Genomic DNA, 21,085 nt, shown 5'->3' with positions numbered 1-21,085 from the left:
AAGTACAAAGGCATTTCATTCTGTGAATGTACAGCCATTTCACCCAGATTGATTTTATCCCCTTGAGTCGTTTTTAACAGATACCGTCACACCCATTTAGACCGCGTGAAAACACGCCCATCAAAATATCCAGGAACAATACTTACATCGCGTAAACTCCAGAATCGTTGGGTCTGTGTTTAGAAAATGAGTGAAAATGCTCATTCGTAATCTTCTTATTAGACGAGTCCTGATTGGGCTTGTCTATATATATATACAGTTGGGGAAATAAGTATTAGATGCATCAACATTTTTTTTCAGTAAATATATTTCCAGTGAGATTGTTAACATGAAATTTTCACCAGGCATTAGTATTAACTCAAGAAATCTGGAAATATAAAGGATTTACAAGTCCATAAATAAAGTTGTGTGTAATGAAGCGGAATGACACGGGGAAAAAAGTATTGAACACGCTAAGAAAAAGCAGTTCTCCAAGGTAAGGAACCCGCTGAAATCTGTAAGTAATTATACCCCTTTCTGTGCACATTAATATAATAACCCCCCCCCCCCCCCCCCCCCCCCACCACCACCACCACCGTTTAGTTGTGCACTTTTTTTTTTCCTCCCTTTTTATGAGTTCTCTGGAAGTATCTCACTACCCATGGATACAGGATTATATGGTATCAAAGTGGAACTGGTGATGAATTGAGATTAATATTATTGAACCGATCACTTGAGATTTGAGAGTTTAGTAATGGTCCTGTGGGGGGGAAAAAAAGAAAAAAAAAATCCCCATCTCCTTGTTTTGTGGATACTGAGGACCACTGAGGTCACGCCCCGGTACTGCCTAGCTTACCGGTATTAGACAAGGTGCTTAACTCGAGTTGTTGTAGCGGCACTGCGTCATGGCTCCCCTGCACTCTAACCCAAGCTTCCTGACAATTTGTACAACTCTTCACACTCTCTCTTGTTCTTTCTTCTGTTCACTAGGTGAAAGTGTGCCCGTCACGAAGACTAACCTGCCCAACCCTCAACATGGAGACAGGGGGTCTGACGGGGACAAAGTGTACGATATGGAAGAGCATAAGAAGCACACGCTGTTCTGCGGCACACACATCATCCAGACCCGGTTCTATTCAGGAGAACTGGTTAAAGCTGTGGTGGTCAGGACGGGTAAGTGGCAACGACAAACGCGTCCCTTTTTCCTGCTTTATTCATTCCCTTTGTGCCTGATTAAGGAAAATTTTAAGTTTGATAAACTTCATCTTCCATAGTCAGTGTAAAACTAAAGTCATGTTGCCCTTATTACTGAAGATTTAGTGACGGGTTACAGGTTTTATATTTGTCCTGAGGAAGAATACACTCCAAGCATATAATTATTTAAAACAATAATCATTCAAGCAGCTCATTGTGCATTGGTGCATGTGTGTGTTTCCGTATGCTTGCTCACGCTCATTACTTTGTTCTAGGCTTCAGTACAGCCAAGGGACAGCTGATTCGAAGCATCTTGTACCCTAAACCCACAGACTTTAAGCTTTACAGAGATGCCTATATGTTCCTGCTTTGTCTTGTTGGAGTGGCTGGTGTTGGCTTTATCTACTCAATCGTGTTGAGCATAATGAATGAGGTAATACCCTTCTCTACACGATACGTCAAATATGTTGTATTTTCCTTTAAACCCCCCCCGTAACAGTCACTGTTGTACACTATCAGGATTTCAGCACTATTGTAGCCCTGCCAGTACATAACAATTAATGAATACCTGTCTATATTGACTGTTAAGTTACTATTAGAGGTCGACCGATTTGATTGGTTAACGGCAGAAATCCACATGGATGGCTGAAAAGAGTCCGCTGTCATTATGCAGTACGAGAGCGGCCTCTAGAGGCCAAATAAAAACCATCACTGACTAATTTTGTTGTGCTATTTGAATTATTTAAAAAGATATATATATATATATATTCATTTTGGATGTCTCTATTTTTATTTGTACTTTGGAGTGTTATGTTTTGGTTCAGTTTGGATGTATATCTTTTTATTTACTTTAATATTTATTAATCGTTAATATAAACTACCGGTCGAAAGTTTAGACACACTCATTCTTTATTTTTATCAATTTTCCCACATTTTAGAATAATAAAAGTCATCAAAACTCTGGAGTAACACAAATGGAACTATTTGGGATTCATGTTGTGATAAAAAAAATTCAAAATAAATCAAAGTAATTTAGTATTTTAGCATCCTCAAAGTAGACACCCTTTTTGGCGAGAATTTCCAGAAATGTGTTCTTGACATTTTCTCCACTGATTTCTTGATTAATCGATTTCTCAACTGATTTCTCAACCGATTTAGCATCAAGTCATCCATTTAAAAAATATATATTTTTGTAAATAAAATGTTTTATTAGGGTGGTGAGGGGTTGTTCTGCAGACCCCTAGTGGTCCGTGGCGTAATTGCAGGGGTTTCATGGGAAAGTTTTTAAAATGTTTAAATAATATTTATATATAGTTAAATGTATCAAAATATATTCAGATACATCATTTTCCCATCAAATGTAAGAACAGTTTAAGATATATTTTAAAATTAAGCAGTTTGGGGATGGATAATGATGCATTTTACAAGCTGATGTGATTTTATGTGAAATGTGTATATATTAAATAGCAAAATACCTTAATTAAATTTGAGATTCCTGTACTTGTAGGTTCCTGCTAAAACCATCATTATCGAGTCGCTGGACATCATCACCATCACAGTGCCACCCGCACTGCCTGCGGCGATGACGGCGGGTATCGTGTACGCACAGCGACGTCTCAAGAAACTTGGCATCTTCTGTATCAGTCCGCAGAGGATCAACATCTGTGGCCAACTCAACCTTATCTGCTTTGACAAGGTACGTAGGCTTAACAAGGTGTAGCGTTGTTTACACAGTATTCTTGTAGAATACCGTTCATTCAGAACGGGCATGTAATGTTGCTGGTAAATTATTCCATGACATTGTGCGTTCTGTCAGAAAACAAGAGTATGATTATAATGTGAAAAAATATAACTCTTACTTCACATTATATAACAATCACCCAACCCAAAGTTAAAAGCCCTAACCCCATTGCGCTAGCATTTTTGTTAAAACAATTGTCTTTTGTTACTGCACTATAACTTTTCTTGCCCGTCTTACTACGCTGTATAGTTGATTTGCTTTAGTTAGTTACAAATACATCTATATAGTGCTTGACACTCAAAGTGCTTTACATAGTATTGAGGGAATCTCCTCAACCAACACTAGTGTGTAGCATCCAGTTGGATGATGCAACGGCAGCAACACCAGCTATTAGTGGAGAGGAGAGAGTGATGTAGCCAGTTCAGAGATGCGGATTATTAGGGGGCCATGATAGGGAAAGGCCAATGGGGGTATTTTGGCAGGACACCGGGGTTATACTCCTACTCTTTTACGAGAAGTGTCCTGGGATTTTTAATAACCACAGAGAGTCAGGACCTCAGTTTAACGTCTCATCCGAAAGACTGTGCTGTTTTTACAGTATAGTGTCCCCGTCATTATACTGGGGCATTGGACCCCACACAGACCGAGCGCCCCCTGCTGGCCTCACTAATACCACTTCCAGCAGAAACCTTAGTTTTTCCCAATAGGTCTCCCATCCAGGTACTTCCCAGGCTCAACCCTGCTTAGTTTCAGTGAGAAAACAGGCGAGAGCTGCAATGTGATATGATTTTTAGAATAACCCGTGGGTAGTAGTCAGGACTGTGATATTAAACTTCTCTCTCTAGTACAGTCGCTTTTCTAGCTTAGCATGTAACTTCTCTTTGTCTTCCTGTTACAGACAGGCACGCTCACTGAAGATGGCTTGGATATGTGGGGCGTGCAGAGAGTAGAGAACAGCAGGTACGCAACATGGTTCTCGACAAATAAGCACAAGCTTTAATAACAATATAATCTAGGTCCAGGTGCAAGCGTGTACTGTATTGTGTTCATGGTCGTCTATCTTAAATATCTGCTCTTTTATCTCTTTGGATGTTTGTACGTAGTATTGCTGTTCTGTCTCTCACGCTCCAGGTTCCATCACTCAGAGGAGAACGCCTATAAAGAGAGTCTGGTGAAGTCTCACTTTGTGGCCTGCATGGCCACGTGCCACTCTCTCACCAAGATCGAGGGCCAACTCTCTGGAGACCCTCTGGACCTGAAGATGTTTGAGGCCACTGGCTGGGTTTGTTCTTCACTTGTGTTGTTGTTTTGCATCATGTTCGATCTTAGTCCTGCTCGTAATTGTGAAACCTTTGAGCCGCTAATCCAAACCGTATGCTTTAAAAAGCCCCGTGAAGGGCTGAGCTTTTCAGTGAGATCACATTTTTTCTCAGTTGGACGTTCAGATGCTTCGTAGTGAATGCGGATACATCGTGGTTACGCTATCGCATCTTGCAGCATTGATTCATCAAGGAAACGTATGCAGTGTGTTCCTGAGCCAAACAGGAAATGGCTGTCGCTGCTTAGTCCCACCCTTCCCGCGGCCAAACTGGCTCAAACTGTCATCTACTCCACCAATCAACATGTTTCTTTTTAGGGGGGAAAATGAGGGGGAGGGGAAATTCTTCATTTGAAAGAGACCTCTCTTTTTTTGGACACATCTACATTGTCAGTAAATAAAATATACCTTTTTTTTTTTTCCATTGAAAAACGACTGGAATAATATTGAAATAAATGGCTATAACTTGCTAAGGCAATGCTAGATGAAGACACAATTTCATTTGGAAGTCTAAAACAACCAGGTATAAGTTTCTAAAGAATAAAAAATCCAGACTTCATGAGGTTTTGTTTAAGTTCACAGTAAAAAAAAAAAAAAAAAACAACAAAAACCTACCAAATTGTTTTTTTTTGCCATTTTTCTAAAATTCTGGATAATTCATCCATTCTCAGACAAAAAAAAAAAGATTAAAATTGGGACTTTCAAATGAGCTAGAGTGAAAGTGAAAGTTCTCCTGTTTAAAATGATATATGAAACTTGATGCTTCTAGACTGCTTGACTGCTAGACTATCTTAGAAAAACGAACAACAGGAGACTCGGATTTCCCAAAAATCGATCTAGGGCCTTAAGGGTTAAATCGCTGCATTTTAGGCATTTCCTGCAATGTTTGCTTTGTTAATAATAATTGATCTCATTTGATGCTAGCGATTAATGTTAAATCATTTCTGCCATGCTCCACGTCTTGAAACAGTTCCCTGTATTAAAAACTCACCGCTACATTGCATTCATTTATTAGAAATGACTAAACCCACTAACATTATCGCTCCGGATATCACTCTCTTGACCAGCTAGGTAATTAACAGCAATGACAAAAACAGATAACGAGCTAGCTTCCTGAATGTGTGTCCTTAAAACGGCGCTTGGATGTCGACAGTATTTCCATTTCCTGTTTGCATGGGTTGAAAACAAACACATATCCTTTGCCACGCGAGTCTTTCATGCTTATAAACACTGCTAAATATGGCCATGGATGCTGTGGACAAATACACTAGTTTGTACGTTGGGATTTGTTTAATTCATCAATAACGTTGAGACGGTTATGTTTAAAGGGAAGAGGTGGTGTAGTATTTTGTTACACGGTGAATAAAAGTAGTTTGTTCTAGGAACAGCTACATCACTTTAATACGGTACATTTAAATATGGGTTTGTTGCCTTAAAATACACAGATGATTTAAAATAAATAAATAAATAATCATTCAAACAGTGAAAGGCCCTAATGTCTCTAGTAATTGACTGTCTTTAACTTTTGAATTATTTATAAAGTAACAATGCCTGCTGTTCAAAGACACAAGTATTCCTGTAATGCTGAAATACACCGCGTGTGTCGCAGATCCTGGAGGAGGCCACCGAAGAGGAGACTTCTCTTCATGAACGCATCATGCCCACTGTGGTGCGCCCACCCAAGCAGCTCCTTCCTGAACCTGTGATGTCACCGGAGCAGGACATGGTGCGTTTGCCCTCGCTGCGCGCTAGACGAGAACGTATCATGTTCTGGCAGAGATCGTGTTTATGTTTTGGCAAATAGTGACACCGCTTTCGTTGACTGTTGTATTTTACAGGAGCTGTACGAGCTGTCGGTAAGTAGTTGAGTTTCTGTTTAAATTCTGTATTTTTTTTAAAAAAAAGAAAGAAAGCGAGAAATTTGCCCTGACATCAGGAGATTAGACGTTTTAATCCTGACGGTTCCACAGCCGGGAGCCAAGGGTGTAAAATTGGCCATGCTCACTGTCCCCTGTCGATCACAGCGACACTAGCTAATCATGGATATCTGTGAGCTCATGCATGCAGAAGAGGGCAGATAGCACTTTCCATTGAGTGTGGTACTGTATACCGCCCTGTGATGAAGCATGAGCAGCAGTATTCATGGTCTTGGAGGAAGTACGTTAGCTTTCAACCTCCCCGCTAGGTAGCTGTGGTATGACTGGGGAGAGCTGGCTGGTGGGTGGGAATTGGCAGGTGGAAAATTGGGGAGAAAATGGGGTGGGGCGGCGGGGGGGGGATTGGTGTGAACAGTGGAGCAGCTAATCTCGTCACTTACAGGCTTCTTACGAGATCGGAATCGTGCGGCAGTTCCCCTTCTCCTCAGCGTTGCAGAGGATGAGCGTGGTGGCTCGGCTGCTCGGAGAAAAGCGAATGGACGCCTACCTCAAGGGGGCGCCTGAGGTTGTGACAAGTCTATGCAAGAAAGAGACCGGTTGGTTAAATTTCCATAGAATTTGAATAGAATCTTTTGGGAACGCTTGTGGCGCCGTTCAACGTGTCAAACTCTTTCTCCTGCTGTGCTCTGCAGTGCCACAGGACTTTGCAGAGGTGCTGGAGAACTACACTAAACAGGGTTTCCGCGTCATCGCACTGGCACACAGGCGCCTGGAGTCCAAACTGACCTGGCATAAAGTACAGAACATTAACAGGTACTGTCCTTGTCATGCTTGTGCTTTTTCAGGTTCAGTAGTTCATGGTTTTCTCTACTGGAGTCGTAAGTTCTATACAGGCTCTATTTAGGACATTTAGTTAAAGTATTGCATGAAGGAAGTCTTGAAATGGCGCTTTTGTTCAGTGTTAAGAAATTTGACCCCGTCTGTATAATCAGTACTAGCCCTAGTTAACCCGTTATGTATCTTACTTTCTTTTCTTTTTTTTTTTGAGTTGTACTTTGAAATACGTAGTATACTAACCACGGATGTCCTATTAAATCTGCGGTAATCTGCATCTCCAGGAATCACATAGAGACGAACATGGAGTTCTTGGGTCTGATCGTTATGCAGAACAAGCTGAAGCCCGAGACTCCCGGCGTGCTGGAGGTCCTCAGACAGGCAAACATCCGCACGGTCATGGTTACAGGTACAGGATAAAACCTGCTGGTTTCTATCATGACGATTTCTCCGTGTCTGGCATGTGTCTGTCCGAATACACTTCTACACTGACCCAGAGCTGATGGCTGTTTCGAGTGTCTAGAGTCCTACAGCTTAATCTCACTTGTTCTGGTACATTAGGAATTCCTGTAATCCAAACCAGTAAAGCTTCCAGCTCTCTGGCTTACTCGCATAGAGCCTCGACAGTGTTCCAGGGACGAGTGCGCCGTCGTGAATGTAGCGAGTATTAGATTGGGTTGCAGACTCTGTATTTCCTCCGTATGGCCTTCCTTTCCTGCACACCCTTATCGAGCTCAGCTCAGCGTATTATTTTCCCAGATGCACTTAAAGCAGCAATAATGGTCACCCATTACTGAAGAAGCATAAATCTTTCAATTCTGGGCAAATTTAGACCAATCTCTAACCTACCTTTTTTTTTTTTTTTTTTTCCCCCTTTAGTAAAATACATATAAGTTGTCTTCTCACAATTAAACGATTTCTTAAATGAAAATAATACACAGAACAGAAACTACCGAAAGTGCTACATTATTTGAGAGTTAATGCTGATGAAGCGGTTATCTGTATATCTGACAGGAAGAAAGTATTGTCATTTAGTTTAGGAGAAATAGTTTCACATAAATATGATCTGCATGTTGTACCACAAAGCTCAGTATTTGGTCCACTCCCCCCCCTCTTCTTTCTTTTTTCCCCGTATGGTCAGATTATTAATCAGCACAGAGTTGGTTTTCATAGCTGTAAAGATGACCGCAGAGCTGTGCATATCTGTAACGGCAGGTGATCTCTTAAAGATAAAAGGGTAACCTGTCTACCCAGCATCCTTTGCTGTTTGGATAGCAATTCTTGCGGGTGGTAGTGAAGGTGTTGAGAGTTGTTGAACACACTTGGAAATCTGGCTCTAGATGCATACAGTAGTATGTAGCTAAAACATCCATGCCTTAGTTTTTTCTCATCTATAGTACTGTAATAACAGGGTTACCTGTAAATGCAGCGTGTTTACATATACCAGGAACAGAGATATTATATTACATTAGTTTTAGCATCACTGCGCTGGCTTCCTGTTTCCTGTGGAACCAACCATAAGATTTTACTACTAGTTTATAAATCTATTATACTTTCTTTCTTTTTTTTTCTTATTTGGTTTTTATTCTGCTCGCCTCTAGTTTCTCTATATGACCTCTCCATCAGCTCTTGATTGATAAGCCTTAAGCTATAAGGTTATAAAAAATAGTGTATTGTTCTTGTATTATTATTAAAGTCTTTATCATTTCTGTCCATTTCACAGGTGACAATATACTGACCGCTATCTCAGTGGCACGGGACTGTGGCATGATCCTGCCCGAGGACCGAGTCATTATTGCTGATGCCCTGTCCCCTAGAGATGGCCAGGTGGCCAGGATCAACTGGCGCTATGCAGACAACCCCAACAAGCACTCCAGCAAGCCTGAGGTCAGACTGCTCCCTCTGCAGTACAAATACCGACACTGCAAGTGCAGTTACTGTGAGCCTTTAGATAGTCGTGTATAACTGTGCTTAAAGCCTTAGCGTATTAAACAGCCATCATTTACTGAAAATAACGTGATGCTGGAAATGATGTACAAAATACACCAACACGCAACGTAACTTCAATGACTCGTGTAAAAACGAAAGCTCTGTGGTCTGTTGCTAGCAATTTTTGAATTGTTTAAATTTCCGTGGAAATCTGACTCAGACAACAATCAGTCTATGATTTGACCTGCCTACACATTTCTGATCAGGCAGAGCATATCTCTTAGTTATGATTATATTCCAGCTGAATATATAACTTCAGTCTGTCTTGAATCCACTACTGATGAATGCTTATTTAAAAAACTATTGATACATGCTTATTTAATGAGAGAGCATCGCAGATTTGGTTGGTTTTTTTTCTTTAAAACATTTGAGAGAGTGTTGCTAGGGGCTTTACAATGATGCTAATGATGCGATTTTATCAAATAAATTACTCTTTGACATAAAGCCTTTGCTAAGTCGTGTTTTGCTGGAGAGATTCTAGTTTGTAATGTTTTTACGTATGCCGATGCAGGAGGTGGAGATTGGTGTGGAGGACGGGCCTGAAGAACTAAGGTCTGTGGAGAAGTACCACTTTGCCATGAGTGGCAAATCATTTGCCGTCATTACTGAGCACTTCCAGGACCTGCTCCAGAAGGTCAGGAGCAACATGTATCTCTGATTATTTGTTCAGCAGTGGTTCTCAGAGTGGGGTCTTGCTTTGTTTGTTTGTTTTTCTCTCTCTCTTTTTTTTTTTTTTTTTTTGGGTTATAGCAGTGTAGTTTTTTTTTTTTTTTTGACTAAGTGAGCTGTTTGACTGGTCACATGATTAATTTAATCCAAACCTCAGTAATTCAAAAAGTAGGCCTTGCGTAGATATATTGTGTGTGTAATGTGGATGTAATGTGTTCTGTCAGTGGAAATTTCAGGAACAAAATTCTCTTTGACTCTGATGAATCACCAGGATATTATTATACGTGTTTAAAGAGCCAACCTAATATTTGTATAGTTGCATTATTTTGGAGTAATTTAAAATGAATCTGTCATGATAGGGTCAGTGGAATTTACTTACTTACTTATCCTATTAGAGGGGTGGAAATACTTTTAGAACTGCTGCTTTATGAGATAATTATGAAGCTAATTATGTGTGAACCAGAGAAACTGTGCATGTTTGAGGTGTAGAAGGCTAACTGTGTTTGTGGGTGTGATGGTTTAGCTGGTGCTACATGGAACAGTTTTTGCAAGAATGTCTCCAGACCAGAAAACCCAGCTAGTGGAGGCTCTACAGAGCGTCGAGTGAGTGACACACACACACACACACACACACACACAGCCATTATTGGTTATAAATGTACTCATGTAAAATGTAAACTTTTTTTATATAATATCGGTCATTATGTTTTTTGTCTAGTTACTATGTTGGAATGTGTGGAGATGGAGCCAATGACTGTGGGGTAAGTACAGTTTTGGGGTGTGTATATATATATATATATATATATATATATATATATATATATATATATATATATATATATATATATATATATATATATATATATATATAATGTGTGTGTGTATATGTATGTGTGTGTGTATATGTATATGTATATATATATATATATATATATATATATATATATATATATATATATATATATATATATGTGTATGTATGTGTGTGTGTATATATATATATGTGTGTGTGTGTTTATATATACAAAATATAATATAAAATAATGAGATATGTATGTGTATATGAGTGTGTTTGTTTATTTGTTTCCTGTCCCTTCTCAGGCCCTGAAAAGAGCTCATGGAGGTATCTCTCTCTCTGAACTGGAGGCCTCAGTGGCTTCCCCTTTCACTTCCAGAACTCCCAACATCTCCTGTGTGCCCAGCTTAATCAGGTACAACGAACCAGTACACACACCCCTCACCTCAAGCCCAGATCTAAGCTTTTAAACATAACCAGGAACTGGTCTCTCCCAGTCAGTATTTATGTTTGCATCTTAATGTAGTTCCATCTAATATTTGAGTAAAACGTGATCATTGGTTAAGAATGCCCATTCGGTCAGTGAAGGGTTCGGACCTTTCATGAACAGCTGTGTTAAATAGTGCTGTCCAGAATTATTGGCACCCTTCATGAAAATAGGGACAAAAATAGCTGTTTTAAGCCATCAGCCTTACAGTTAATAGTTTTTTGCAATGCCTAGCTTAGAAAGAAAAACACTGATTTGGAAGTATATATATATATATTTATATTTATATTTATTTGTCTTGTTGATCTATGGCAAAGTCTGTACCTCCTGGCAGAGGCAACCAGGATTTTGGCTGAAATATCAAATTCATGTTGCCATAAATCTACACACGATACCCCTGAGCCACCAGCCACAAAATTGTAATCCACCACCATATTTTGCATTGGCTATCAGTCAATTTTTCTTGTTTGCAGTCCTGTGTTGTTGCCAAACATGCTGATGTGTGCACAACCAGAACAGTTTGCTCTCATCTGACCACATCGTCAGCTCTAGTTCTAACGATGCTTTTCTGAAGGTCAGGCTCTGTGTTTGTGTTATGGAAGGATTTCTTTCTTGCAGTGCTTCCAAACAGCAATATATTTGACGCCCACAAGAATCTGTCCACTCATAAAACATCGTCCTCACGTGAGCTCATCATCCAACCCCCGGCTGATTTCTCTTTCAGACCGTGGAGCTTTTTGTTACGGTTCTTTTTGTGAAAAGTGTTTTGTTTTTGTTTTGTTTTTTCTTCTTTATATTTATACCCCAGGGAGTCAGGGCATGGTTAAAAGTCGTAGGAACTGAAATAAAGCTTTTCATGAACGACCGTTTGTTTGCGTTTATTTAAGATATTCTGTGAGGGGGTTTTGAGAGAAAATACTGCTTTAAAAAAAAAAAGTTTTTTTTTTTTTTTTTTTTTTTTAAGAATTAAAAGATGTTTTGTTAGAACAAAGACAAGTGGAAACATTGTATAAGATTAACACTACACACAGTAATTCAATCACTTTGGATTATTTGTTTTGATGACGTTTGGAAATTCTTAATGGCCCTGTATCATTTATGACAAAATTCTTGGGGGAAAAAGTCCTAAAAAGAGCAGAAACCCTGCAAACTGATGAACTGTTTGCTCAGCAACACTTCAGTTTCTGTGGTCAGACATGTTTTGTAACATCAGACCCAGGGGTCAGATTAAAATTTGAGTTGAAGACATTGAGTACTAGTTTAAATGGTATACGTTATATGTTGCAGAGAAGGCAGAGCAGCTCTCATTACGTCTTTCTGCGTGTTCAAGTTCATGGCCCTGTACAGCATCATCCAGTACCTCAGCGTCACCCTGCTCTACTATGTAAGTATCTTAGATGGATTAATGCACCCAAAAGACCAGGAACCACACTGTTCATTGCCACACAAAGCTTCACACTTTTTTTCTTTCTTTCTTTCTTTTAAAAAAGAGGCACTTTTTATAACCATATTTAAAACCTATAAAGTACTTTACTCTTGTAGATTTGCATTCCTTTGACCTAGTAATGTTCGCTCTATTTCATATAATCGAATCGAGTGTTTCCCATGATGGACTTGCTGAAAATGCCCTTTTCAGATCCTCAGCAACTTGGGGGACTTCCAGTTCCTGTTCATTGACATGGCCATCATCCTTGTTGTTGTGTTTACCAGTGAGTAGATTTCTCAGAACTTTTACTTATACAAACATAAAGCACTGAGCGAGCGACAGGTCCTAATAAAATGGAGGGTCGGTGTGTATGGATCGGCCGACACTGTATGTATGCTCTCTGTGCTTGATGTCGTTGATTTGCAGTGATTTTATTTTATTTATTTTTTTTCACACTCAGTGAGTCTGAATCCGGCATGGAACGTGCTGGTTTCTCAGCGTCCCCCCTCAGGTCTGATCTCAGGCCCTCTGCTCTTCTCCGTACTCACTCAAATCCTCATCTGCCTTGGCTTCCAGACCTTCACCTTCCTGCTCGTGCGTAACCAGGACTGGTACGAGATATGGAGCCCCGAGTCAGAGTGAGTCACCCATGCCCTTTATTCAGATATCAGAATATTATGCAATAATATGAGCTGCCTTTAAAGCAGAAAGCATGTGTGATGTTCTGACTTGTGGTTAAATTCATTAACTTTAGCTGCCCCCCCCACCACCCCCGTGTTTTTTCAGTGCCTGCAATACGTCCTCCTACAGCAATCTCTCGCAGAACTCCTCAGAGATTGATGACCACAACATCCAAAACTACGAGAACACTTCCCTGTTCTACGTCTCCTCCTTTCAGTACCTCATCGTTGCCATCGTTTTTTCCAAAGGCAAACCATTCCGTCAGCCCAGTTATAAAAACTGTAAGTCTTCGTAAGTAGATACAGAAAAGGCCTTGCTTTCTTTTTTTTCGTATTCTTTAATTAAAGAGGACTTTTTGCGCGATGTAATACAAGTCTCAGAACGTGTCTGCGAGGTTTCAGCTCAAAATACCCCACGGATCATTTATTATACCGTGATGTAAATGCCCCTTTTTTTTTTTTGGTTGAAGCAAAAACACGCTGTTTTCGTGTGCGTCTCTTTAAATGCAAACGAGCTGCTGCGCCACGCCCCCTGTCCGGAAGAGGGCTATACCTTTACAGCTCGTGCTTCGGATACTACGGCAACAACAAATCAGGAGAACCAGTATGACTGACACCGTAAATACCGGCGTTCAGCCCTATTTTCGGGTTAAAAATGAAAACGACGACGTAGCTCTGGTCTCCGTGAATGCAGTCGGAGACGATGGTAACTTTTAGTCGCATTAGCCACGGAGTCTGCTAACAAGCTCAAACAGAGAGGCGATTTGCAAACATTCACAAAATATAAAGTGCGATGCTTGCGTCTTCTGGATATGAAGCTGGATCACGAACAGCTGGTATTGATCCATGATTGAGAAGCAACTTTTTAACATTCACGAAGCAGTCTGGTGTGAACCGATTCGCACAAATATAAACAAATTTAGCTGTTTATTTGGGGCACATTTACTTCAAAAATAAAACGTCTCCACTGCGTCTTCAGTGGCTCTGAAGCTGGGAGTACAGGAGGATTCTCACAGCCAACAACAGAACACTTAGAAAGTTTACGAAGCCGAGACACAGAGAACATGGCGCACTGTGTGGCAGGGCGGAGTCCGTCTCCAGTTGTGGGTGGGGCTTGTTCCAGTGTGACGTCACGTTGGAGAGAGAATGCGGACGACTCGTTTTGAGACACCGTTTATGATTTTATGGGGAATATTTAATAAAAACAAATAAATAAATAAGGAGTGGGTGGGTTTTCACCATTACTGCGTGGCTGTGTACACACTCTGCCGACACACTTTGACGAACAGTGAAGTTTGCATAATAACAGGTCCCCTTTAAAGTCAGTAACATAAAATTGTTCTCACTGGTATTCGTAGTCCCTGACCTAGCGAACTAGCATGACAGTGTGTTGTCGTTAGAGACTCCAAAGTATTCTGGATAAGCACAGTGATCGGTTCAAACGATACGACTTGTACGTTAGTTTGTCGTCTTCTGTGTAAATATACACACACTCTGGGGCTTGAGCAGGATACAAGTGTTTTTCCTAATTTCTTGTGTAAATGAGGCCCAGTGTCTGTTCTTCAATGCAGATATGTAGTTCGATGACTATTTATTTAATTATATATATATATTCTGTGTGGCCTAACAGCCATAATTCATTTGTATTACTATTACAGTGTGGGTGTGGCTTATGTTTGTTCATTTGCAGGGCCTTTTATGGTGTCTGTGGTCAGCCTGTACATATTCCTGTTAGTCATCATGCTCTTCCCCATCTCTGATATCGATGATGCTTTACAGGTACGTCTTACCGCATCTTTCTTTTCTAATTACAATGCTGATGCTCTGCATGGAGGGTTTTTATTTATTTTTATTTGTTTTGTATTTAAAATGGGGCTCTACAGTTATACTATATTATGTTTGGGGGTCATCATTTAATCATGATCTACTCTGATATATTTGATGGTATTGGCTGAAGTCAGTTAATTGGCTAATGCAGTGTTGGATAGTAAACATAGTAAAGCCATTTATTACCACATTTATTGATTTTATTTTTCCGGACTACATCTAACTACATATTAGTTTTTGAATCTAGTGTTAAAATGAGCGCAGGTTCCAGCCCGGGTCATCCCGGTGCGAGCTCCATCTGCCCTTTTGTAGCACTCGTGTATTAGCTCAGTGATTTTCAAAGTGGGGGGCGGCCCCCTTGGGGGCCACCAGGGGGCGCCCGGGGGGGGGGGGGGGGGGGTGGGGGTCCTCAACAATTTGGTGTGAAAAATAAATACTCACTCTCAGACAACCACACACACACAATCAATTCCTAATGTGATGTAAGATGTAATTATTAATATAAAAAAAAGGGGGGGGGGGTATATTCGGAAGTCTGTATTTTTAATGTGTTTTAAAGACATCTTGCAAAAGGGGGGCCTCGGTCAAATGTTAATGCCGTTTGGGGGGCCTTGCCCTGGAAAAGTTTGGGAACCCCTGGATTAGGTAACTGCACATTTTAAAGTAGTTAGCCCGAAACTGAGTACTATTTTTGATGCACATCGTAGGATAGCATATGATTATGATGAAAGTACTGGATTTCATTACTGTTATGTAATTTACTCTTGCAGATTGTGTGTGTTCCTTTCAACTGGCGTATCACTGTGTTGATTATAGTGCTGGTTAACGCTGCCGTGTCAGTCTTTGTCGAGGTAAGTGGAGAAAGCTCTGTCGGTTATTGGTTTGTTTTACGGTTGTGTGTTTTGCAAGTAGCCTGTTTAGTCAGCAACCCTGTTCACGTAGGACATTACATTCATATCAGCGGTCATGCCTTGTTAATTAGCCTTTTTTCTTTTTTTTTGAACGGTTAATGTATTTGTAAGTGTGAAGTATGTGGCTTCATGTCTTCCTTGAGCAAGACACGAGAACTGTAAACCTGTTTTACATGGGTAAACCCATTACCTGCTGGGTTCTGACAGTGTCCTGTATAGATGTTCAGACTGTAGCCCAATGAAAACGTCCCAGTTGTCTGGCTGAGTACAGTATAACGTGCATCATAAATCTCATGCAAAAAAAACAACAACAAAAAAAACAGTTTCGCTGTTGCTACAGAGGTATTTAGCACGCTGTGTAAGCAAGTCCACTTCCAGATCCCTTTGATTGCCTTTGAATTTTAATTCCATGACATTACATTCCTTTCAATCAAGATTCTTAGTGTGCCGAAGCACTGCGCCGCCTTTTCATCACTGCAAGTGACGCCGCCTCATTCTCCAGCATCTCAAACTGTGTTTTAGCCAATTTTCATGTTGCCCAATCATGTAGTTAGACACTTCAGTTGTAGATAAATTGCTCACATTTTTACTCTTTTCCTCCTCGAGGAACTCCTTGGCTCTCTTCCTCTCATCACTAACTCACAGCCTGAAATCACTCCCTTCTCAAGAGGTGTTATCTAGTTTGCTACTGTTGCTGTAGCAGCTGAAATCTTATGAAAGCGATGTGATCAGTAGCTCTCTTAATTCTTTCCGCCCCACTGCGATATTCCATAGACCTTCGTCCTTGACGTCGTCTTATGGAAGCTTGTGTTCAGCCGAGACAAGCAGGGCAGCTATGGTGTCCCCCCTGCAGCCCCGCCACCACAGGTTGGGAAATCGCACTTCTGTTCACCATTACTTTTTCACTTACTACTGTAGCTTCCCCCAAGTCCATCTGTCCATCTCTCTCTCTCGCTCTGTCTCTCGCTCTGTCTCTCTCTCTCTCTCTCTCTCTCTCTCTCTCTCTGTTCCGTTCCAGTCTCACTTTGTTTCTTTCTCTCTCTCGCAGTCTATCTATGACTATAGTTTCTGACTCTCTCTCTCTCTCTGTCTCTCTCTATTTCTCTCCATCTCTCTCTGTTCCAGTTTCACTTTCTCTCTCTCTCTCTCTCTCTCTCTCTCTCTCTCTCTCTCTCTCTCGCAGTCTGTCTATTTATGACTATAGTTTCCGACTTTCTTTCTCTCTCTCTTTGTGTTCCTGTCTCACTTTTTTCTCTCTCTTTCTTTGGCTCACTTTCTGTCTCTTTTTGTTTGTTGCTGTCTCTCTCTCTCTCTCACTCTCTCTTCCTGTTTCTTTGTCTGTGTTTTTCTCTTTCTCTCTCTGTATCCCTTCTCTCTCTCTCTCTCTCTTTCTCTCCCTCTCTGTCTGTGTCTCTTTGTCTTCTTCTCTCTCATTTCCCTCCTCCCCCCACCTCCTTTTTTTTTATACCCACCCTACTCATGTTTCTGCCCTCTCTCTGTGGCCCTGTTGTAATGTTTGACCTGTGCATGTTCCAGTATGATTTCTCTGAATGCTACTTTGCTGCCCCCTAGTGGGGCCTGCCTTGTTGACAATGTTATGATTATCCTAATGTCTCAATGCTCTCTCTTTAATACCTCTAATACTCCTGTTTGTTCCAGTTGTGCCAATAAACAACCTCTGCAGCCATCTTAGCACCTGAGATCACTGTGTTAGAAATCTGTGTGTGGTGCATCATGGTGAAGATGCATTTCAATCAGAAATTACAGGATACTCGTATTAAAAAGATTTCTGGATGTTTTGTGACAGGGCAATATTGGCTTTTACTGAGTAACACTGGTTTAAAATGGTAGTTTTATAAAAAAAAATATATATTATTGATACGTGACGCACGGTCTGTATTACTGATCCGTCAGATTAAATGCATTAGTGGATTCGTTTGTTGGTCATCTTTAGCATCTCACGTTCCCAACTCAGTCATGACAGATGTGTTTAAATGAAGAGCATATGAAAATGTATTTTCTCTTCTCTTCCTTCCCCTTGTGTGTGTGTGGGGTTTTTTTTTTCCTTCTTCCCCTGTTTGCGGTGTGCATGTGTTTGTGTGCAGGAAGGAGGTGACTTGTGTACATCAAGGTTCTTCTCGTGGCTGTGTTGCCAGCGTAGGAAGGTGCCCAAAGCACGCTACATGCATCTGGCCCAGGAACTCAGCGTGGATCCGGACTGGCCCCCCAAACCCAAAACCACCACAGAGGCCAAACCTCCGCCTCAGTCAGAAAATGGCTCCTACCAAATCATGGCTGCTTCCTAGCACCCCTCCACCACCACCCCAAAGCTTTCCCCTCCCACTTTTTTGGATGCTCTCATATCATGGATCATCACAGGATCACCATTAGAGAGAAAAATGCATTTTGTCACCATGACGACATTTTATTTTTTTTATTTTGTAAGAACTATGAAACAGACAGAGTTCTCTCTACAGAGGCACCGTAAGCAAGGTTGTTTATTATTCTTCATATTTTTGCCACTGCTTCATCTTTGTACACCACAGGCTGGGAACTGTGGATGCTCCACACAAGGAGATGGGACATATGATCGCACCTGGACCACACTGTCTACAATAGTTATTTTTATCGTCTGTTAGCTTAGCCCCAAGTATCCGATTGAATGGGCTGCATGCTAAAGTCTTGGGGGACATCAGCAATCTGCATGTGGAGCCAACCAAACTGTAACAGCTTCAGCAGACAGTATTTGCCACCAGTCATTTTTGTAAACAACAACAACAACAAAAAAAAATCCCAACTTGTATAACGCGCTTTTTGTATTTCTTCCCATGGAAGAATAGAGTCATGATTAAGCAGTCGTGGGCCAAAGGAATGGTGTGTAATTTTTGGGTGATTGAGCGACACCGATTATGGAAGACCACTCTTATTAGCAGAAATCGCAATCCTCACAGTGATTTTCTATTCAGACGTCTCTGAACAGAAGAGCAGCCAGCCAGCCGGTACACACTGATGACTGATTATTCCTGTGTAGTGTTCAGGGGGCCTTCACGATGAAATGCCCTTGATGGTTTTTACATTTCCATGAAGCAAAAATGTCAAGGCTATTAAAAACCACGCCCATTAATTGAACCTTCAATGATGTGATACGAGCTTGTCCGACCTACCCTTAAAGAAGCAGAGCAGTTTATTTAAACAAACAACCAAAACAAAAGAGCCAGTCATTTGTTGTCCAACAGTATGGATGGAAAGAGTTGAAAATGATTGAAGTCCAATCCAATAGAGGACTTAATTGTATTCCAGTCAGAATTACAACTACCGCTATGCTACATTTCATCATATGCAAACTATTATTGTTTTTTCTCCTCCGAAAATATTTCAATATAATTTTTCAGACATATCAAATATGAATTTTGCATCTTGTTTGTTTGTTTGTTTTTTTTGCATGTCTTGTCCTGCGAGCGCAGATTCAGTATAAAAATCGAACTTTTAATGCGTCCCTTGTTCTTCAAAATGAAATGCTGCTTTTAAGATTCAGTCCTTAATGGCTTAGTGATATAACTTAATGTTGATGATGATGATGTGTTTGGGATGTGTTTCTGCTGAGAGATGGCATTCTCTGCATTTTGTTTTTCTTCTTTCATTTCTCTCTTTCCCCCTCTCAGTATACACACCAGCACCCAGAGTATGACATTTTTACATTTCACATTCACATGTCCAGCATTTGGCAGACTCCCTTATCCAGAGCGACTTACATTTATCTCAGTTATACATCTGAGCAGTTGAGGGTTAAGGGCCTTGCTCAAGGGCCCAAGAGTGCCAGCTTGGCAGTGATGGGGTTTGACCTCTTGACCTTCTGATCTTAACCACTGAGCTCCCACTGATCCACATGACGCATACCAGCAGTTTCTATTTTATAAATGTAAAAAGTACGACGCTGAACTGATTAGAGGCGATCGTATTGTATTAGGATCTTGAGATTAGATTGGACACTAATGCAGGTCAGAAAGCACAGTATAAACTACAGTCAGCCATTTTCATTCCTCTGAGGTTTTAATATTGAACACTGTCTGTAGGCTTCGTGGTTAGGGGTTAATGTACATTTATTTATGCTTGCTCAAACTCCACTTTTCCCAATCAGCTTTTTTTTGTATTTTTCCTCGATTGTGGATTTTTTTTTTTCTTTCAGCGAAAGGGCTATAGCTTTACAAATTTTGTTCATTCCTATTTTTGGTACCTTTTTAAAAAAATTTTTTTTTTTTTTTAATCAACGATCATGCGTGACTGTCTGTATGTGATTTTGTAAAGTCTGCACTTCTTGTTACACAATTGTCCGTCTTGTCATTTCCTTGGTGCAAACGTGCTCATGATCATTTCTGCAAGGAAGGATTGATATTTATTGTATTGTAGTTTGTTGAGGTAGCAAGGATGAATGATCAGCGTTAAGCAATGTGCAAGATCTTGTTCTTACATTATTTAATGTCCATGTGACCCTTAAAAAAAAAAGATGCATATGTAATTCTTTAAAAAAGAAAAATCCAACTTGCATCATCCCACACTGGATTTGGCCGACAGGACAGGACGATCGCTTGTGTGTAGTACTTTGGGTATATGGGGAAATGTTAAATTATTTTTTGTTTTTTTGTTTTTAAAATTGTTTGTCATTTCTATTTAAATCAGTTTGTGTATAATGCTGTTTTTGTGTGTGTGCGCGCGTGTCTTTTCTTTTTCCGAGAAAGGAAAACGAGAGCTAGCAGACATGATGACACGGAGATGTCGTATTTATAAGTCCTGCATCTTATTACTCAACTCACACCTGAAGTATTTCATAACCGCTCAAAAGTTAATCTAGTATGTCCTTCCTTTAAACACCGTTTCAGTCAGTTGTGTGCCGACGTGCGTTTTCTGAAAGAAAAAAAATCAATAAAAGGTACATAAAATTACCCAAGGATGAATCTTGGTCAGTGAAGAGGGTTTGTTCTAGCCAGGTTATTGAGTAATATGCATATGTAAATGGAGGACATGTTTTGTCTTTGTTTATTTGTTTTTTAAATGCACATGGAACGTTTATAATGCTTTATCGCAGATCCTAAACACTGCCCATCGTCAACATGCGTTTTTTTTTTTGTTTTGTTTTTTAAATAGCTTAGAATGATTTTGCAAAATCAGTACAAATCTGCACATGTACATGATGTATGCTTTACTCTAAACACCATCACTTTTTTTTTATTTTTATTTTTTATATATATGTGGATGTGCTTACAGGAAAATTATTGTTATTATTATCGGTGGTTTAATTTCCTCAGGGAAATATGTTTGAATATCTTCTGAATAAAAGATTGACACTGAATGAGTGCAAA

General features: G+C 40.2%; 1 protein-coding gene across 4 annotated transcripts in view; it reads left to right on the top strand.

Moving 5' to 3' along the window:
* atp13a3 (ATPase 13A3) overlaps positions 1-21,085 on the top strand; it is a 43,197-nt gene extending 22,112 nt beyond the window's left edge. For 2 of the 4 annotated variants that reach the window (XM_017478285.3, XM_053683057.1), the window contains 23 exons: positions 970-1,152; positions 1,449-1,606; positions 2,681-2,869; positions 3,813-3,874; positions 4,046-4,196; positions 5,842-5,958; positions 6,071-6,088; positions 6,552-6,705; positions 6,802-6,922; positions 7,228-7,352; positions 8,667-8,830; positions 9,444-9,566; positions 10,125-10,204; positions 10,320-10,362; positions 10,703-10,812; positions 12,172-12,268; positions 12,521-12,593; positions 12,771-12,948; positions 13,097-13,272; positions 14,681-14,769; positions 15,588-15,668; positions 16,503-16,595; positions 17,834-21,085. In XM_017478285.3, coding sequence (XP_017333774.2) covers positions 970-1,152; positions 1,449-1,606; positions 2,681-2,869; positions 3,813-3,874; positions 4,046-4,196; positions 5,842-5,958; positions 6,071-6,088; positions 6,552-6,705; positions 6,802-6,922; positions 7,228-7,352; positions 8,667-8,830; positions 9,444-9,566; positions 10,125-10,204; positions 10,320-10,362; positions 10,703-10,812; positions 12,172-12,268; positions 12,521-12,593; positions 12,771-12,948; positions 13,097-13,272; positions 14,681-14,769; positions 15,588-15,668; positions 16,503-16,595; positions 17,834-18,034 — 2,786 coding nt within the window. In that variant the 3' untranslated portion in view covers positions 18,035-21,085. The remainder of the gene's footprint in view (positions 1-969; positions 1,153-1,448; positions 1,607-2,680; positions 2,870-3,812; positions 3,875-4,045; positions 4,197-5,841; positions 5,959-6,070; positions 6,089-6,551; positions 6,706-6,801; positions 6,923-7,227; positions 7,353-8,666; positions 8,831-9,443; positions 9,567-10,124; positions 10,205-10,319; positions 10,363-10,702; positions 10,813-12,171; positions 12,269-12,520; positions 12,594-12,770; positions 12,949-13,096; positions 13,273-14,680; positions 14,770-15,587; positions 15,669-16,502; positions 16,596-17,833) is intronic. The other 2 variants (XM_017478286.3, XM_053683058.1) reach the window with 1 other exon arrangement.

The sequence above is a fragment of the Ictalurus punctatus genome, chromosome 10 (assembly GCF_001660625.3).
Source record: "Ictalurus punctatus breed USDA103 chromosome 10, Coco_2.0, whole genome shotgun sequence".
Taxonomy (NCBI): Eukaryota; Metazoa; Chordata; class Actinopteri; order Siluriformes; family Ictaluridae; genus Ictalurus; species Ictalurus punctatus.
The sequence above is the reverse complement of the archived record's forward strand: the minus strand, read 5'-3'. Positions and strand labels throughout refer to the sequence as shown.